The 19,373-nt window shown below is 36.7% G+C and overlaps 1 protein-coding gene across 4 annotated transcripts in view; it reads right to left on the minus strand.

The window, feature by feature from the left end:
• Positions 1 to 19,373, minus strand: part of RBBP8 (RB binding protein 8, endonuclease) — a 97,201-nt gene that overhangs the window by 33,874 nt on the left and 43,954 nt on the right. For all 4 annotated transcript variants that reach the window (XM_081097460.1, XM_081097459.1, XM_081097461.1 and 1 more), the window contains 3 exons: positions 14,272 to 14,367; positions 9,497 to 9,609; positions 4,728 to 4,794 (listed from right to left, as the gene is read on the minus strand). In XM_081097460.1, coding sequence (XP_080953586.1) covers positions 4,728 to 4,794; positions 9,497 to 9,609; positions 14,272 to 14,367 — 276 coding nt within the window. The remainder of the gene's footprint in view (positions 1 to 4,727; positions 4,795 to 9,496; positions 9,610 to 14,271; positions 14,368 to 19,373) is intronic.

The raw sequence follows: 19,373 nt of genomic DNA on the forward strand, positions 1-19,373 counted from the left end.
GTAGGACTCTACCTTTGAGTATCTGGCACTGCTTTTATTCAGGTGCCCTTATAGTCTAGTCTCAAAACATCAGTCAGAACAGACCTATTAAAACTCATTATGTCACGCCCCTGATTAAAACTTGCTACATCTTCCCTTTCACGTAAAATACAAACCAAAGTCCTCTTAATGATTTATAAGGTCCTAATGATCTGACTGTTCCCCTTGCCTATAACACCTGACCTGCTTTCATTATCATGCTGTAGCCGAGCCACCCCTGCTTCCTTGAGGTTCCTCAAACACTCCAGGCATACTCCTACCTTAGGTTCTTTGCTGTAGCTGGTTCATTTGCTTGGAATGCACATACATCACATGGCTAATTACCTCCTCTTCTTCAAGTCTTTGCTGGAATTTTACTTTCCCATTAAGGCCTACCTTGAACACACTATTTGAAATTGCAATTCTTCTTCCTATGCCTTAGTACTCATTTTTTGTTATCCTGCTCTTTTACCTTATCCATAGTATTTACTGCTTTCTAACATAGTATATAATGGACTTACCTATTGCTCACCTGCTAGAATGTAAACAAGAAATAAGGATCTTTGATTCACCGATACATCATGTGTCCACAAGAACAGGCACATAGTAGGTACTCAATAAACATTTAGTGAGTAAATGAATGAGAATGAGAGATTCCCACATCCCACTAGAAAAATAAATTTGTGCTGATGTAGGCATATGGCACCTAAAGACTGGGTTTGGATTAAATTGTAGTTATTGAGTAAAGTTAATTAACTTTAACTCAATTGAATTTCCCATGTCAAATCATTACTGACTTTATCTGCAACTCAATTCCTCCCAGTCTAGCAGGCATTGAGTCTTTACATGACAAAACCAGTCTATGCTACTACAGTCTATGCTATTACAATTTGTAATACAATCTCTAAACATACAATAATATGAACATTTTATAAACTATGACCAATAGAGATTAAAAAAAAAACATTAGAAGATAAAGATTAATATTTTCTAACATTTATTTATATCTTAATTTCCTGGATCATATCAATATTACTGTGGTCTATATCCTATGTTTTTTATTAAAGATTTTAGAACTATTGAGAACTACTATCTTATTTTTAATCTCTCCCTACAAATTCAACTGTCTTATTCTGGAAAAACAGAGTAAGCTGGTCATATGAGAAAGGCTTATAAATTAATGGAGTGTGAAATCTATCTGACCTCACTTTAGCTAATCACATCACAGCCTACCTGCCTATTAGTCATAAAAATTCAACCTGAAACATGAGTGAGTCATGAGAAGAAAGTGACTTCCTGGAAGAGCCAATCTAGAATTAGCTGGGATCACAAAAGAAAGAAAAAAACAATTGAAAATTAGCTCTAACTAGAGGTGTCCAAATAAACAAGTGTTGCCTTCGTTCTCCTTTGTCATTAAAAAAAAAAAAGGAGCCGAAACCGGTTTGGCTCAGTGGATAGAGCGTCGGCCTGCGGACTGAAGGGTCCCAGGTTCGATTCCGGTCAAGGGCATGTACCTGGGTTGCGGGAATATCCCCAGTGAGAGATGTGCAGGAGGCAGCTGATCGATGTTTCTCTCTCATCGATGTTTCTGACTCTCTGTCCCTCTCCCTTCCTCTCTGTAAAAAATCAATAAAATATATTTAAAAAAAAAAAAAAAAGGAAAAACGAAAAAACTTCCATGTGCCCTCTCATTAGTCCAAAGCTTGAACCTGTCCAAACGCTGTAGCTGCTCTCCACAGACCCCCAGTAGGGGGCATGCCGGAGGCAGCGGATCAATGAGTCTCTCTCATCATTGATGTTTCTATCTCTCTCCCCGTCTCCCTTCCTCTCTGAAATCAATAAAAATATATTAAAAAAGAAAAGGATTCAGGAGGGCCATGATAGTTGTCTTCATGTATACAAAGGTCTAGGTAGAAGAGGGAATAACTTGTTCCAGATGGTCCCAGAAGGCAAAAATCAGTATCGACAAATAGAACTTACATATAAGTAGAGTGATTTCTACACAAACTTAGAAAGAACTTTCTAATAATTTCATCTCACTGAAATTAAATAGGCTTGGGAGACTGAACTTGTACTAAAGGTATTCAAACAATTCTGTTAAAGAAGTCATACAAGGAATTCAATTTAGAAGAGGGCAGTGTAGCTCATTTTAAAAAACAAAATGAAACAAAAACTTTATTTTTAACTCTGTCCACATAGAAGAGAACAGTGAATGACATGAATCCTATAGTCTTTAAGTGTATACACTTAAATATTGACTCCTTTGACTTTCACTGAACCAGTACATCCATTTCCCGAAACAAAGAGTCATGACCCTCAGCGGTTGCCAACTGGTGGTCCGCAGACCACTGGTGGTCTGTGATCCAAAAGGTTGGCAACCGCTGGTGACCCCAATACCTAGCTTAGTTAATTATCTGCTTTCTGTGACTGGTAGAGTTGAAATATATATATTTAAACTTTATAATGACAAATTGTTACTGAGTAATTTCTCACTATAATGTCATTAAATAACTGTCCTACCATATAAGGTATCTATAACATCAAAACCAGTTTAGGTAAGTTAGAATTACTACATTTCATAAGCAAAAGTATAGGTCAAATAATTTTTCTAAAGTTCAGGGGAACTTCAGGCACTGCTAATAGCATAATGTTACAGTTAGGTAATCTGAGGAAAACATGTTGCCTTTATGAGGTAATACTTGTTATTTTTTTAAACGGCAAGGAAAAGAAAATTTGTTCAAGGAGAGCAAGCTACAAAGAAGTTGCCTTGTGAAAATAACAACTATCTTAAATTTCAGAAGAGAATTAAAAGACAATAGATTACCTCCTACATTATTCTGACTAAGGCATATCCTAAATAAACATACTTGCCCTGAGCTTATCTACCTGATTCATCTTTACTGTAATTTAAACTGCAGCTTTTACATCTTTTCTAAAATATCAATGAATCTCAACAGGAAAAATATTTGAATTTGAGAACACTAAAAATAAACTAATTCTAATCAGAACTAATACTGGTATTTCTATCAAGTGAATGACATTATTTGGTTTCAATATACCATTTGGTTTTTATATAGCTTGGTTGTTGAGGTAATCACCTAATTTCTATTAACCTCTATATAACATATAAATATTATTTATCTTCAGTATTCATAGGTATCAAGGTTGATGTGTTTAAAACATCATAAGTTACTTGTGCTAAATAACTTCCCATAACATAAATTAATATAGGTCAACAATCACTTATCTGAAATCTTTGGAAGCAGATGTGATTCAGAGTTCAGATTTTTTTTTTACATGAAAGGTAATATAGATCATATAGAGATGATTATATAACACAGGGGAGCCTGAGGTATCATCCTGTAGCCAAGCACATGGATATTTTCATAGCAAACCATCGAGTGCTCACATGAAATGGTGGGATAAATAAGAACTATAAATAGCATCCTGTCAGTTGAGGTAAGTTGTGGGTAACATTTAAAAAAAACAAACACCTTTTGGGTTTTAGAATTGTATGTAAAAGATTATGAATCTGTGTTCTAACAGCATGAGGAAAATTAGTAAGTGTTGACCTTTTCATATACATGTTTGACAGCCTCAGTCTGATCCCCTCACTTCTGTTCTCATCTGACTGTTATCCCTCCTCAAAATCCCCTTTGGCTACCAATGTATAGTGACTGATCACATGGGAGGAATATCAAAATCCTACTGGATATCCACTACCTAAAGTATTCTGATAAGGATGTTAATTTCACCTTTGAGATGTGTTTATACGTAAGAAAATAACTCTTCTAAACCAAAAGAATATTACATCAGCATAGTTTATAACAAAATTGTTATAGATATCTACTCAAATATAATAGAATCGTTCAGAGCCCTATAAAACCATTGAGACTATCCTGAATCCTAAGTCTTAAAATATTATATAAATTTTACGTAAGTGGAAAATAAGAGGTAGCCATATCTCTGCTCTGCACTGGTCGACCATTAGGCTATTTTTTGGAGACACTGTCACATAAAGAAAAGAGCAGAGGCCTTTAAGTCAGAAGATACGGGTCTGAGTGATGGTGTTAAAACCTACTAACTGTGAGACCAAGGCAAGTTACTTGATTTTTGTAAGCTTTGGTTCCTTCATCCATAAAGTACAGATAGTAAAACTACCTTGAAGAATAATAATGAACAATAGAAATAATAAACATAAAACACAAAGAAGAGTAACTGGTACACAGGATAAAAGTTATTTTTATTCTTTAAGAGAAATGGTGGGAGAGGGAGAGATCAGAGAGAGAGAGTTTTTGTGGCCTGAGAAGTGTGTAAGAGGAAATACTTATTCAGTTTGCTCTTAGGAAGCTGCCAGGACAGGGCTGGAAGAAAGATAACAAAACTAAAATATTTATTTGAAATGTATTTTAATAATGTATTATTTATAATAAGTATTAAAATTAAAACATTTTAAATTAAAATGTTCAAATACTTTCTCGCGCTAAGAGATATATACACTTTCATATGTATTCCCAAAACATGAACAAAAATATAGTGATTTTCTTTACATTTTTTTATTACAGAACACTTCATAATTTTTAAAAATGAAATCTGCAACTCTTAATATATTTTTACAGTTTGTATAGCTAAATAAAATGAAGAAAGAAAAACTGGGGGAAAATATTCAATTATTAAATTTTCTACTGCAATTTAGAAAATATACTTACTCAATTTTCTGCTGCAGTTGTTCAGAAAGCTTTTTATTTTCTTCTTGTAGAGTATTCTTTTCATTCACTTAAATATAATGTGAAAAAAATGGCACATATTATAACTCTTTTAACATGTATGTCAGGCTTTTTCAATAATTTCAACAATTATAGAGACATTAGGATTTTTAATTCTAAGTCAAAATGTTAGGATTAATGTTACCGTGCAAACCTAATTTGTTACTAGGTAGTGATTACATCTCATATTCTGCCAGTTCCATGTAAACGATTAATAATTTTATGTAATGCTTGTGAGCAAAGAAAGAGTACCTCATGTACTGGGGAGTAGGGTCTAATTATTCATATTGAGGACAAGAAAGCATTCCATCTGGTTACTCAGTTCTACTAATTTCAAATACCATTTTAGTGAGAGTCATTTATCTTGAAATAAATCTGATCATAAAAGTAATATAACACTGGATATCAGTGTAATTTTTATAACATAAACACACTCAATCATATTTTCTCCTTTAGTGATACTCTATGTTTTATGAGTAATTATATCAATAATCTAAACATATCGATTGAAGTCTGTTTGAACCCACCTCAACTAAAATTTCCTATCCACCCATATTTAATTTATAAAGCAAAAACTCAATTATGGGCTATCATTTCTACTGTAGCCATTACAAATCTCTTACCAATCCTTACTATGATGTTCCTGGTTAAAGATGTGTTTTACTAGGAGCTAAATATCTACACTAATAAAAGAGAAACATGATAATTGGTGTACAACCGCTACCCTTCCCATAGGCTAATCAGGGCAATATGCAAATTAACTGTCAGCCAAGATGGCGGCCGGCAGCCAGGCAGCTTGAAACTAACATGAGGCTTGCTTGCTTCAGTGACGGAGGACTCCAATGTTCCCCACCGGCCGCTGCAGGCCTCTGAGCCTGCAGTTTCAAACACTGTAACAAATATAGACGCTAAACAAAACCCCAGAAACCAGCTTTCAGCCGGCTGGGATCTCAGAGCTGGAGTTGATACAGAGTTTCGAGAACCGAAACGAACCAGATACCTGCTTTCAGGAGCAGAGGCCTAAGAGCTGGAGCCTCAGAGCTAAAGCTGGCCCAGAATAAAAAAGAAAAAGAAAAAAAGGAGCAGTTGGGAGCTTCAGTCCCAGCCTGAAAACAGCCCTCAGCCCTTCACCCAGACTGGCCAGGCACCCCAGTGGGGACCCCCACCCTGAAGGGTGTGTGACCAGCTGCAAACAGCCATCATCCCCTCATCCAGGCTGGCCAGGCACCCCAGTGGGGACCACCACCCTGATCTGGGACACCCTTCAGGGCAAACCAACCGGCCCCCACCCGTGCACCAGGCCTCTATTCTATATAGTAAAAGGGTAATATGCCTCCCAGCACTGGGATCAGCAGAGCTGAGATGCCTCCCGGCACCAGGATCAGTGTGACAGCGGGCAGTGCCCAAACCCGCTGATTGCCCTGCGGCTCTGTGTGTGACAGGGGGCAGGGCCACAACCTCCCTATCGGCCCTGCTCTGTTCCTGACAGGTGAAGGCGCCCCAACCCCCTGATCGGCCCTGCTCTGTGGGTGATAGAGGGCGGCGCCCCAACCCCCTGATCCGCCCTGCTCTGTGCGTGACAGGGGTCAGCGCCCCAACCCCCTGATCCGCCCTGCTCTGTGCGTGACAGGGGTCAGCGCCCCAACCCCCTGATCCGCCCTGCTCTGTGCGTGACAGGGGGCGGCGCCACAACCTCCCCATCGCCTCTGCCTTGAGTGTGACAGGGGGCAGTGCCCCAACCCCCCAATCGGCCCTACCCTGAGCGTGACTGAGGGTGGCATCGCAACCTCCCAATCCGCCCTGCTCTTTGCATGACAGGGGGCGGCGCCCCAACTCCCCAATCGGCCCTGCTCTGAGCCCGACCAGGGGCTGCACCTAGGGATTGGGCCTTCCCTCTGCCACCCGGGAGCAGGCCTAAGCCAGCAGGTCGTTATCTCCATAGGGGTCCCAGACTGCGAGAGGGCACAGGCCGGGCTGAGGGACCCCCCACTCCCCACCGAGTGCACAAAGTTTTGTGCACCGGGCATCTAGTATATAAATATATAATCAATAACAGTAAATCCAATTAACTTGTACCAAAGAAAATTAATCATATTCTAAAAATTTGTTAATAATTTAGTGCTTTACTAATTTAAACATATTTTCTTTTCTTTTTTTAAATATATTTTTATTGATTTCAGAGAGAAAGGGAGAGGGAGAGAGAGAGAGAAACATCAATGATGAGAGAGAATCATTGACTGGCTGCCTCCTGCATGCCCCCAGCCTGCTGGGGGATCAAGCCCACAACCTAGGCCAGTGGTCCGCAAACTCATTAGTCAACAGAGCCAAATATCAACAGTACAACGATCGAAATTTCTTTTGAGAGCCAAATTTTTTTCAGCTTAAACTATATAGGTAGGTATTGTTATTAACTTCATTAGGGTACTCCTAAGCTGGCCTTTGCTAAAAACGTCCTCAATCTGATTGAGGTACGTTCGCTGAGGTCAACCCCTTCCAACTCTCCCATCCACACTCATCTGGTATACTTGTTTTGTCTATCTCCTTTCGTCATCCTCTCTATATGTCCCACCCCCCACTTCTTCTAACGCCACTTCTTCAAAATAGACTTGCCCAGGCCAAAAACCGATTTCTGCACATGAGCCACGAAGTTTCAATTGCACTGTACGTGCGTGCCCGCACGTGGTATTTTGTGGAAGAGCCACACTCAAGGGGCCAAAGAGCCGCATGTGGCTCGTGAGCCGTGGTTTGCCGACCACTGACCTAGGCATATGACCTCCTGATTCATAGGCTGATGCTCAACCACTGAGTCACTCTGACCAGGCCTAAAAATATTTTCTTAAATTGAGCAAACAAAAATTGTTGACTATCTACTATATGTGAGGTTGCTAGACTACCTCCTGTGAAGGAACTAGAAAAACCTTAAGATATGGACAATGGCCTACAGAAAGGTGTAGTCTAATGAGAGACAAGCTATAATTAAACACATTTTATATACCTGAAAGTCACAAGGGCATTAGAGAGGTACAGATAAAGTATTAAAGAAAATTTCAAGAGAAAAAGGTTGTTTTGGGCCCTTGAGACCAGAAAAAAATTCACCACAGAGGACAAATGAACTGGATAGGTGACTCTTCTATGCAGAGAATTAATGGAACAAAGTTAGAAAGACTGACTGGGTATAACAAATGGTAGAAAACCTTCAAAAGCAGGCTAAGAAGTCTAAAATTTATCTGAAAAAATTAAGTTTTTTTCACAGATGAATGATGGGAAGATTGATTTGTTAATATATCAAAGTGAGAAGAAAACATTGACAAGTTAGGCTATTGTTAAATGAGTTGATCAAAAAGAATAAAAATAAGAATTAAAAAAAATGGTGGGGGGAGAACGGGAGTGGGCTGGAAGAGGTTAATGGGGGAAAAAAGGGGACCTATGTAATAGTTTATAAGAAAACAACAAAAACAAAAAAACAATGGTAAAGCCCTGGCCAGTGTGGCTCAGTTGCTTGAGCATTATCCCATGCACCAAAAGGTCACTGGTTCGATTTCTAGTCAGGGCATATGCCTGGGGGTGGGCTCAATCCCCAGTAGCGGGCATGCAGGAGACAGCAGATGGATGTTTCTCTCTCTCTCTCCCCCTTCCTCTCTCTCTAAAATCAATTAAAAAACATGTTTAAAAACAAAACAGAAAACCCCAGTATAGAATAAAATTAAAGCTGTGACACTCAAGAGTGTGTTCAAAAGCAAGCGGCACAACCCTGATATTTACCTTCAATGAATAGGAGGTACAAACACCAAAATAATGAAATTAAAATGAAATAGAAGAAAATCAGTTATACTCCAAATTCAATAATTGGCAAGAGTAGTAACAAAAAAAGAAAGACAGGACAGGAAGAAAACAGTATCAATAAGATAGAAACACCAAAAATTCATAAACACAAAGCCCTTAGTGTGTTTATTTTTACAATAACTTTGGGCCCTGGCTGGTTTGACTCAGTAGATAGAGCATTGGCCTACAGACCAAAGGGTCCCAGGTTCAATTCCGGTCAAGGGCACATGCCCAGGTTGCAGGTTTGATCCCCAGTAGGGGGCGTGCAGGAGGCAGCCAATCAATGATTCTCGTCATTGATGTTTCTCTTTCTCCCTCTCCCTTCCTCTCTGAAATTAATAAAAATATATTTAAAAAATAAAAACAGGTAAAAGAAAAGGTTAAGAGAGGTTTTAGAATAGAAAAAGGTTAGGAGGAAAAGGCTAAGAATGAAAGAAAACCCTATATTAAATGGGTAAAGGAGCCTAATTGAAAATGATATACTTGTAATAGTATGTCATGAAAACAAAAAAAGGATACACCTTTGTAGAACATTATATTGTCTGTTTTGTATTTAAGTTTACTAGATAGTCAAATTACACAAAATAAAGGTAAAGCCAAAGAAGCAAATTTGGACATATCTATAGGAAATTTACTTCTTGTATTACAGCTGGTAAGACTTTAAGGCCAATGTGGACAGTATGTGCACTATCTTCTGGTAAGTATTTCTTACTAAAATAATCATGAGATTAAATCTATACAAAGTGAAGGGAGGACATTTGAACTTTTGCCTAAATAAGGAAAAATATATGTAAACAATCCATTTATTTGGTTGCAACCAATTTACTAATAGGTTTTTAACAATAGTACATTATGCTTTAAATACTTAACAAATGAAAAAGGAAACTCACTAAGCTCTGTGATAAGTTTAAGATTCTGCTGCCGGATATTTTCAAATTCTTGCTGTTTTTTTCGCATATGTTCTTCAGTTACTGCACAGCGATCACATAATCCTGCTCTTAATCTATGAAACAAAAACAAGTTTTAGAATAGAACTTAAATGTTCTCATAAAAAAATAAGTAAATAAGTGAGTGATGGATGTGTTATCCCCAAAGGGTAGGAATTCTTTCAAAATGTATGTCTATCAACTCACTAAGATGTACACTTTATTTTACAATTTTATTTGCCAATTATACCTCAGTAAAGCTGAAATTAAAAAAAAATTTTTCAAGTACTAAAAGATTTTTTTAAATATTTGAACCCCAAGATTTTTATTCTTTATGAAGAACTAAAGAATGGACTTGACAAATATAGAGAAAATTAACTAATTTAATGATATATTCATACCTTTAACAAATTCTCAAATAGGCTGAAATCATGCTACAACAAAACTTTCTACAGATTGCAATTCTGAGTGAAATTCTGTAAAATCTGCTAATTTCAAACTCTATTCAAGGGAACTTATTTGTTGAAGAACCTAACCTTATTTTAATATTATAGCCAAAATATGCCAGTACAATACTCAGGGGGTAGCATTATATCTTAAGCAAGCTTGCATTTGCTTTGCTTAGCACATATTACAACACTAATGAGTGCTCAAAAACATTTTTAGTTGAATCAATACTAAAGATTAAGGAACTCAAAGTTTTTTTAAAAAAGTTATCTCATACTTTGCTCCCTTCAGCATTAAAATAACAAACACCCAGTGTTAGTAAAAATTCACAATGCAACTATTATGTAAACAAAAAAAGATTACAAATAGCTTTTACTAATTATGTGTGAGTGCTAAAGAGAAGAGAAAAACACATACAGTACATGGGGGGAGAGGAACGTGGAGAGAAAGGTATACTCCAAAATGTTAGTAATAGTTATCTTACAGTATTATAGGAGATTTTCTTCTTAGCGTTTTTCTATATGTTTCAAAATTTTACTCATTTCATTATTTATATAATCAGAAAATATACAGTTAAAAAAGATACATGCCCCACATTAGGAATTTAGGAAACATATTCCTGGATAATAATTTCATATCAATAATCTAAATGAATACGATACTAAGTATTTAAGTGTCTAAGGAAGCCACAGCCTGGTAGTATAGACCATTTTTTAAAAAAGGAAATACAATATGAAAACTGTACAACTAAAACAAAAAGAACCTAGAGATTTTTTATATAAAAGTAAAACTCATAAACAGTGTTTTGATAAGGATATAAAAAATAAAGGTTAGAGATCAAAGGTTGCATTAATGGAATGACAATTTCTAGAAGCCAAAAAAACACTAAAGGAGTTAAACTGCATTAACCACTTTTAATGAATTATTTAAATGTCATTCTACTAGCCAGTTTGCCATTAAAAACTAAACACCTTATTGTTTCTAAGAAATCATACCTGTATTAAAATGTTATAAAGTATAATGAAAAACAATCCCTTGGGACCCCTAGTTTCCAAGTTTAAAAATGCCACTGACACAGTTATAAAGCAATATTCCCTGGCTTGTTTATTACTTCCAGATTTCTCCAATCAACTGCCACTCTTGATAATAATATTTGTGAGTCAACTCCTAATTGCTCACTGGTCCTATTTGAGTTTAAATGGAAGTGAGAAAATATGCTCCCATTTACATCAGCAGGGCTCCATTGCTTTCTTCTTGCCTATCCTCCACTGTAGTTGTCAGAGAAAGAAAAAAAAAATAGCCTCAATTTCACAGGAGAATGCAGTTGGTAGGAAAAAGGGAAAGAAGAGTAATTCCACTTGTAAGAACAGACAGCAACATGTGTTCTGAGTTTTATCCCAGCTTGTTCACAGAAATGAAGAAATAATAATTTATTTTGCAATTAAAACTCACCAGATTGAGAAGTATGCACAATTGCTTTCTATACCTCCCAAAATTTCCTTAAATTTATTTTCATTCAAAAGGGTTTCACTGAACACCTACAATGAGTACTGCAGGTACTATAAATACAAGGGTGGCCAACATAATGTTACTTATTTTAAAGAGTTTACAACAGTCTGCTAGTGAAAAACAGACAATAAAAAAATAAGTAATTACAACAAAGTATGATTCATACCATAAAAGAAGAAATACAGGGTACTATCCTATATAATAAAAGCTTAATATGCTAAGTGGCTGGTTGTCCATTCAACCAATCAAAGCATGATATGCTAAGACTGCCCAACTGCTTGCTATGATGTGCACTGACCACCAGGGGGCAGATGCTCCGACTGGTAGGATAGCTTGCTGCTGGGATCTGGCCGATCAGGACTGAGTGAGAAAGGCCAGACACGCCCTGGAGCCCTCCGGTGGTCCCTCCCCAGCTGGCCAACCTCCTGTTTCCCTCTCCAGCCCCGATCGTGCACTGGTGGGGTCCCTTAGCCTGGCCTGTGCCCTCTCACAATCCGGGACCTCTCGGAGGATGTCGGAGAGCCGGTTTCGGCCCAATCCCACAGGCCAGGCCAAGGGACCCCACTGGTGCACGAATTCGCACACTGGGCCTCTAGTGAAGTATAAAGCACATAGCAGAACTTAACCTAGTCTAGGAAGTCAGAGGTCTCCTGAAGAATATGATGTTTAAATTCAAATCTATGAGAAAGACAGTTAGCAAGACAAAAGAGAATATTTGGTCCAGTATTTGAAAAATAGTTGCAGAAACACAAATCCTTTGATTATGAGTACCAATTTTCCCTTTTAATGACAGTTGAAATATGAGTTTCTCATGACTACCAAAAATGCTTTTAAAAACATTAAAATCTACTGAACAACTATGGTTTAACTGCTTTGTTCAGATTTTTTTAAATTTTATTTTAGAAAATGCATTCTCTCTACTTTTCTAGCATAGTGACTGTTTCTTAGATTTAGTGAAATACTTTGGTTCCTTAAAAGAAAGTTTGTAAATGTAATAATAGTAGTGGCAAAACATAAACGAGCCACATAAAATTAGACCTTTTTATTATCCAATTTACCTTAATTGGGTAATCTCCTTTCATCTAAACATCTCACAATGTTTTTACAACATTAGTGTAAGAATCACTTCATCTTATGAAGAGTAGAAGGCAAGTTTCAGAATTATTTAGAAATTTTAACAAAATATGTGTTGCTTTTTTAAGGTCTCAGAAAAACATTAATTTTTATAGATTTATAAAGCTTGCTCTAGACACCATTCTTACATATGATATAAAACTAAAATGAAATTTTATAAGGCAGAATTTTATCAAATGTTACATACGTAGACATTTAAAGGTAGTATTCAATTAGTAGCAATATAAAAATAAAAAAAAAACTTCTAGAAAACAGACTCGATAATAGGCAATGGTGAAAACTATTTCAGAGTATGTGTCTTGGTAACTTTAGGTCAAGCACAAATACTTTGAGATAATCAGTTAAAGTGTAATTCATTTACACATTTATAAAATTAAGACAGCATACCAACAAGGCATCATGAAACGTAGGAACACTTCCCCAGCTCAGTTTCCTCACATGTAAAATGGATCTACCATCCATCTTATAGCGTTAATGTGAAGGTTAAGTGCTAGATGCCTGGGCCCAATACATATCAATTCCTCCATAAAACAATAATGGTCAGATCTAGGACATTCTTGTTTTAATTATATGAGGCTTCATGAAACAAGGAATAAACCTTAAATAAAGCCCAAAAGAAAATTTCAGATTTGTATTTGAAGGAGAGAAAAGCATATATATAAACAAATGAACTACACTTTTTGTCCCACCCCCACTCCCACCACATAATGAATTATAGGCCCACCTAACTTTAAGGACCTAAAGATGAAGGGAATGAAAGGCAAGAGAACATTAAGGATAAGAAACAGTAGAGAAGCAGGATATCCACAGGAAATTAGTGACCACAGATCAAAATAGAAAAGAATCTAGTTTTAAAAAACTGCAGAATAGCCCTGACCAGGTAGCTAAGTTGGTTAGAGCATCATCCCGATAAGTCAAGGTTGCATGTTCAATCCCCAGTCAGGGTGCATACAACATCAACCAATGAATGCATAAATAAGTGGGACAACAAATCGATATTTCTCTCTCTCTCTTTCCCAAATCACTAAATAAATTTTTTAAAAAACTGCAGAATAAAAGATATATATATATTCCCCCCGCCCCCCTCCCCGGGTACACTACTCTCCCCACATCTCCACATGTTTACCAATCCAGAAACTCCACAAAAAAGATAATGTTCACAATTAAATATATTAACTGAATAAGAGAGTAATTTATAAAATACTTCAGTGGGAAGGGTAGGGGCATTCATCCACTGACATTTTTTCTACGAATGGACCTGGAAAAGAAAAATTCAGTTAAGAGGAGAAACACAAAATTCAAAGAATAACAGAACTGGAAGCCCAAACTCGAAATCATAAAGTGAAGAAAAGATCAGAAGATACTAGAAAGAATTGCTGTAATTAGTAAAAACAACAAGCATTACAAGAGTATCCTTAATTTCAAAGTATTCATCCAAAGTTGACATAAGGTTGGAAAAAAAATCACTTTCGGTCCTAGAGCTGAATACAATGTACTTTCTATTAAGGGGAAAAAATCACCTCTTACTCAAGAAGACCCAAGAACTTTTCTATTTCATCATTTACCTGTGATCATTGTTTCTTTCACACCCTGAGCAACATTAGCGCTTAGTGGTCTCTTTATGTTTTCAAATTTCACCCAAGACTCACCGATCTTCTAAAACTTTAATGGTTTCATGAAGAACTTTCTGTTGCTCTCTCAGCTGCTGATTTTTGGTGAAGAATTCTTCAAGTCTTTGTGCATCTCTAAAAGTTAAGAAATAAGTTGTTGTTTTTAAGGAAAAATATCCTAACATGATTATTCTGTCATAAGAACTCCAAAGTATGATCTCACCACTTGCATATATCATGAATTTGCTGTACCGAAACAAATACAGTGGAACCTCGGTTCTCAAACTTAATTTATTCCAGAAGGCTGTTGGAAAAGTGATCTGTTCAAAAACCGAATCATTTTTTCCATTAGAAATGATGTAAATTGAATTCGTTCCAGAACCCCAAATGATTCCGTTTTAACCTTTCTTATATACAGTACATGTCTAAAGTTCTGTTTAACCTATAAACAAATACTTTTTCTTAATTTTATGAAACCACTCCCTACTAAACTTAAAGGAATCACTTTCAGTACCCCTTCCAGGGGAGTCTCAGGAAATCAGTATGCGATACCTTAGACATCTTCACTTTTCCACACATCACTGCCTTGGAAATGCTATCCCGAGCTAATCGCTTTGCTTTTATCCAAATTAACAACAGTTTTTCTACTTCATTTGCCTGTGATATTGTTTCTTTCACACCCTGAGCAACATTAGCACTTAGTGGTCTCTTTGTTTTCAAATTTCACCAGCAACAAAAGCAAAAAGATGTAAATGGACTTGAATTTTCTCCTTTTCTCCTTTGTGGCCTAAGAAGTGCTTTTTGTCACACTAATGTACCAGCATGGAAAGGTTATCTGGTCGAGAACTGAAGCTTGTTCAACAACCCAGACATTTTTTCCGTGAACAACTTGGTCAAGAATGGAATTGGCCCTAGCAGATTTCGCTCAGTGGATAGAGCAGTCAGCCTAGGGACTGAAGGGTCCCAGGTTCCATTCTGGTCAAGGGCATGTACCTCGGTTGCAGGCTCCTCCCCAGCCCTGGCCCTGGTCCAGTTCATGTAGAAGGCAACCAATGATGTGTTTCTTTCACATTGATGTTTCTGTCTTTCTCTCTCTCTTCCACTCTCTCTAAAAAAAAAAAAAAAAAATCAATGGAAAAATATCCTCGGGTGAGGATTTAAAAAAAAAAAAAAAAGGAGAATGGAATTGTTTGAGATGGGAGATATTTGAGAACCGAGGTTTAACTGTAACTAAAAGGTGAGGTTTGAATTTCTTGTTAATCAGAGTTCAAATTATAACAGAATTAGCTCTGCAGTATTTTTTATACTACAGAAGTATTATACCTAAGTACCAGGCATTCTTTATACAATGATGGAATACAGATGGAGTGGATTGTGATGCCACCATTGACTCCATATTGTCAAAATACAAAAAAACATGTACACTTACCTATTTTTATTAATTTGTCTACATTTGTTAATGTAATTAATAGATATCTCTACTCATTTCTCTCTCACTGTTATGGGGGATTTATAATTTCTATTTTATTAATTTCTGTGTTGCTTAAATTTCTATCTGGTATTATTTTTAAGCCAGGGCTTACTGTTGAGTGGAACCTAAGTTTAAATCTTAGCTCTGTCATTTACCAGCTATGTGACCTGGTGCAAGTAACCTACACTCTCTGTGCCTTGAAAAATGTGGGTCTATAGTATTTATCTCATAGGGCATTTGCAAGGGCTAAGTACTAATGCATATATTACATGCAGAATAGTGTTGGTACATAGAAAGTTCTATTTAAGTTATTATGATTTTATTTTTAAAATTGATTTTACAGAGAGGAAAGAGGGGAGAGAGGAGACAGAAACATCGGTGTGAGAAAAACATTGATCAGTTGCCTCCTTCCATTCAGGCCCCAACTGGGGATCCAACCCAAAACCTGGGTATGTGCCCTGACCAGGAATTGAACCAGCCACCTTCTGGTGTATGGATGATGCTTCAATCAACTGAGCCACACCGGCCAGGGCTATCATTATAATTTTATAGTTAGGAAAGACAAAGACAGCTAAATTTTTCTTCTAGTAGATTACCTGGTTACTTTGCAAGGTTGTATAATATTTTACCCTTCCATCATTATATTTTTTAAAAAATCACATTATATAAAGGATGCATATATTTTCATGTGTTTTTTAAAAAAAATCCTCATCCCAGGGTATGTTTATTGATTTTAGAGAGAGAAGGAGGGAGAGAGACAGACACAGAGAGAGAAACATCAATGTGAGAGAAAAACATTGATTGGTTGCCTCCCAAACTTGCCGTGACAGGGATCGGTTGCCTCCCAAACTTTTGGTGTATGGGACAACACTCCAACCGAGCCACCTGGCCAGAGCAAGTATGCATATATTGTAATTCTAATAAAACATTAGAAATTTAGTTGGAATTTTCTGTGTGGTCTTAAAGTTGAAAATATAGGATAATACTGAGCTCAAACACCTTCCCCCAGGCTCCTCACGGGTCTAAAACATCAAATAAGCATGACAAATCAGTCTTCTACAAAACGTAGATATCCAGATGATTGTGTTAAAATGGCTAAAATGCAGACTGTAATGTTACTGACAGCAAAACAGATGAGTAAAGAACTCAAAGTAAAACAAGTCAAAGTCATAATGTCATATATCCAATATACAGGAGCACTTCTTAAATACTGGTTGAATAATTGACATTGAATGAAAAACCAATACATCTAAGAGGCCTCCTACTGTAAAACCAATGTACTTCTGACGACATATGCAGATATCTGAAATTTAAAATAACAGATAGTAATAGCTAGCTGAAACTTGTTAATTTGGCTGTTTTTAATAATAAAATCTATACTAATAGAAGGATAATATGCTAATTAGACCAGACATCTTCCAGACATCCTTCTGGATAAAGCCATGTTGGCAGAAGCTGAAGCAGAGGTGGTTAAGCAGATCAGGTCAGCAGGGGAGAGCAGTTAGGGGTGACCAGGACAGCAGGCAGAGGCAGTTAGGGATGATCAGGCAGGCAGGGGAGCAGTTAGGGGCATCAGGCTGGCAAGCAGAGGTGGTTAGAGGCGATCAGGCCTACAGGCAGGCGAGTGGTCCAACTGCTGGTTTAGGCCCGATCCCACAGGGGCAGTTGGACATCCCCTGAGGGATCCTGGATTGGAGAGGGTGCAGGACAGGCTGAAGGGGAACACTGCCCCCTCAACCCCCCCCAACCCACCAGGCCTCTAGTTTTTTTTAAAAAATATATTTTATTGATTTTTTTTTTTACAGAGAGGAAGGGAAAGGGATAGAGAGTTAGAAACATCATGAGAGAGAAGCATCGATCAGCTGCCTCCTGAGCACTCCCTACTGGGGATGTGCCTGCAACCAAGATACATGCCCTTGACTGGAATCGAACCCGGGACCCCTGAGTCCACAGGCTGACGCTCTATCCAGTGAGCCAAACCTGTTAGGGCAAGTCATTGATAGTATTCATCTTCTGATTAACAATGGTTGTAGTAGCAACCATCACTAGCTGGGCTATAAACAAAATGAAGATGAAAATAATACAATAAGTGTATTTCATAATTTTTAATGTCAAACCACTCAAAATGAAATGGTTTTTATCACTGAAGAAAATCCTATTTATTTTTAAGTGAAATGAAGATATTGTCCTTTTCTTTTCAAGTAGATAGAAAAAATAAATTTTACTTATTAACCAAGAAAATTATATATTTTCCTCATGCAACTGATGAAATTTCATTAGTTATTTTTTGGGTACATTTTATTATAGGGAGCATTCATACATACAGTTTTAATATCATCAATATTAATTAAAGTATATTAAAAGATGAAAACATTTTGAAATCCCTACTGCCCACAGAAACAAAACAAAATTTGCGCAAAAGGAAATGGTGCATTGGCTACTCTTCTCTCAGCCACAGAAAAAGGACTAATCTAACTGTAGTTACATTTTTGGTTGCCTATTCAACAGTCATTTCTCTTTATTATTTGCTTAAAGAAGAAAGATTTTCTTCAATATTCAGCAGCTGCTTACAGAAAAGTTGATCTTCTCTCAGGATTCAAGATATAAATCTTGAAAATTTTGTTTTAATGTTTTATCTTAAAATAACTTCAGACTTAAAAATAAGTTAGAAACAGAACAAAGAGCACCTCCATACCTATCATCCAGTTTCTCAAAATGTTAGTATCTTGCATAACCATAATTATCAAAATCATGAAATTAACATTGATGCAGTATTAACTAATCTGTAGGCCTTATTAAAATTCTGCCAATTGTCCCTCTAATATTCTTCAGGTCCAGGATCCAATTCAGGATCCTACATTGTATTTAATGTCATGTCTCCTCCAATCTGGGACAGTCTCTCCATCTTTTTCGTCTTTCATAGCCTTGACGCTTTTGAAAAGTACTGACCAGTTATTTTGTTGATTGTACTTCAACTTGGGTTTGTCTCATGTTTCCCATGATAAAATCTGGACTGTGTATTTTTGATAAGAATACAACAGAAGTAATGCGTTCTTCTTGGTGCATTGCATGATATGAGGTTGACGTATCTGATTACTAATGATGTTCACTCTGACCATTTCATTAAGATGAAGTCTGCCTGGTTCCTCCACTATAATATTACAATTTCCCCTTTGCAAATATTAAGTATCATGTGGGAGATAAACTTTGAGTAATTTGCAAAATTTACAATTATAATTTTTCATTATACTTTTATTAGTTTTAACTTCAGTGATTCTTGCCTTCAACAATTACTGTTGTCATTTTTGCCAAGTGATGATTTTTAAATATTCTTTCTACAATTAGTAATTGAAATTCTAAAAAACAACTGTCCATTTATCCCATGGGTAGAATAATTCATTATCATCATATTTCATTGTTCAGGCTGTTCTTGATTTTGCTATTAGATTTTTTTTTTAAGTTCTCTTCTGTAATTTTTCAACATGCCTCCATTACTTTTTGAACATTTCCTTATTTTCTGGCACCACAAGAAGTTCCAGCTCATATTGTACTTTGCATGCCCCGAAGACCTGATATCAGCCAAATTCTCCAAAAAACCCCCTTGATTTCTTTACTGTAGAATCCTCTTTAGAAATCAAGATCTGGGCCTTGGGTGTGCTCATTACTGCTG

Source organism: Myotis nattereri (genome assembly GCF_964212035.1).
Source record: "Myotis nattereri genome assembly, chromosome: 8".
NCBI classification, from domain to species: Eukaryota; Metazoa; Chordata; class Mammalia; order Chiroptera; family Vespertilionidae; genus Myotis; species Myotis nattereri.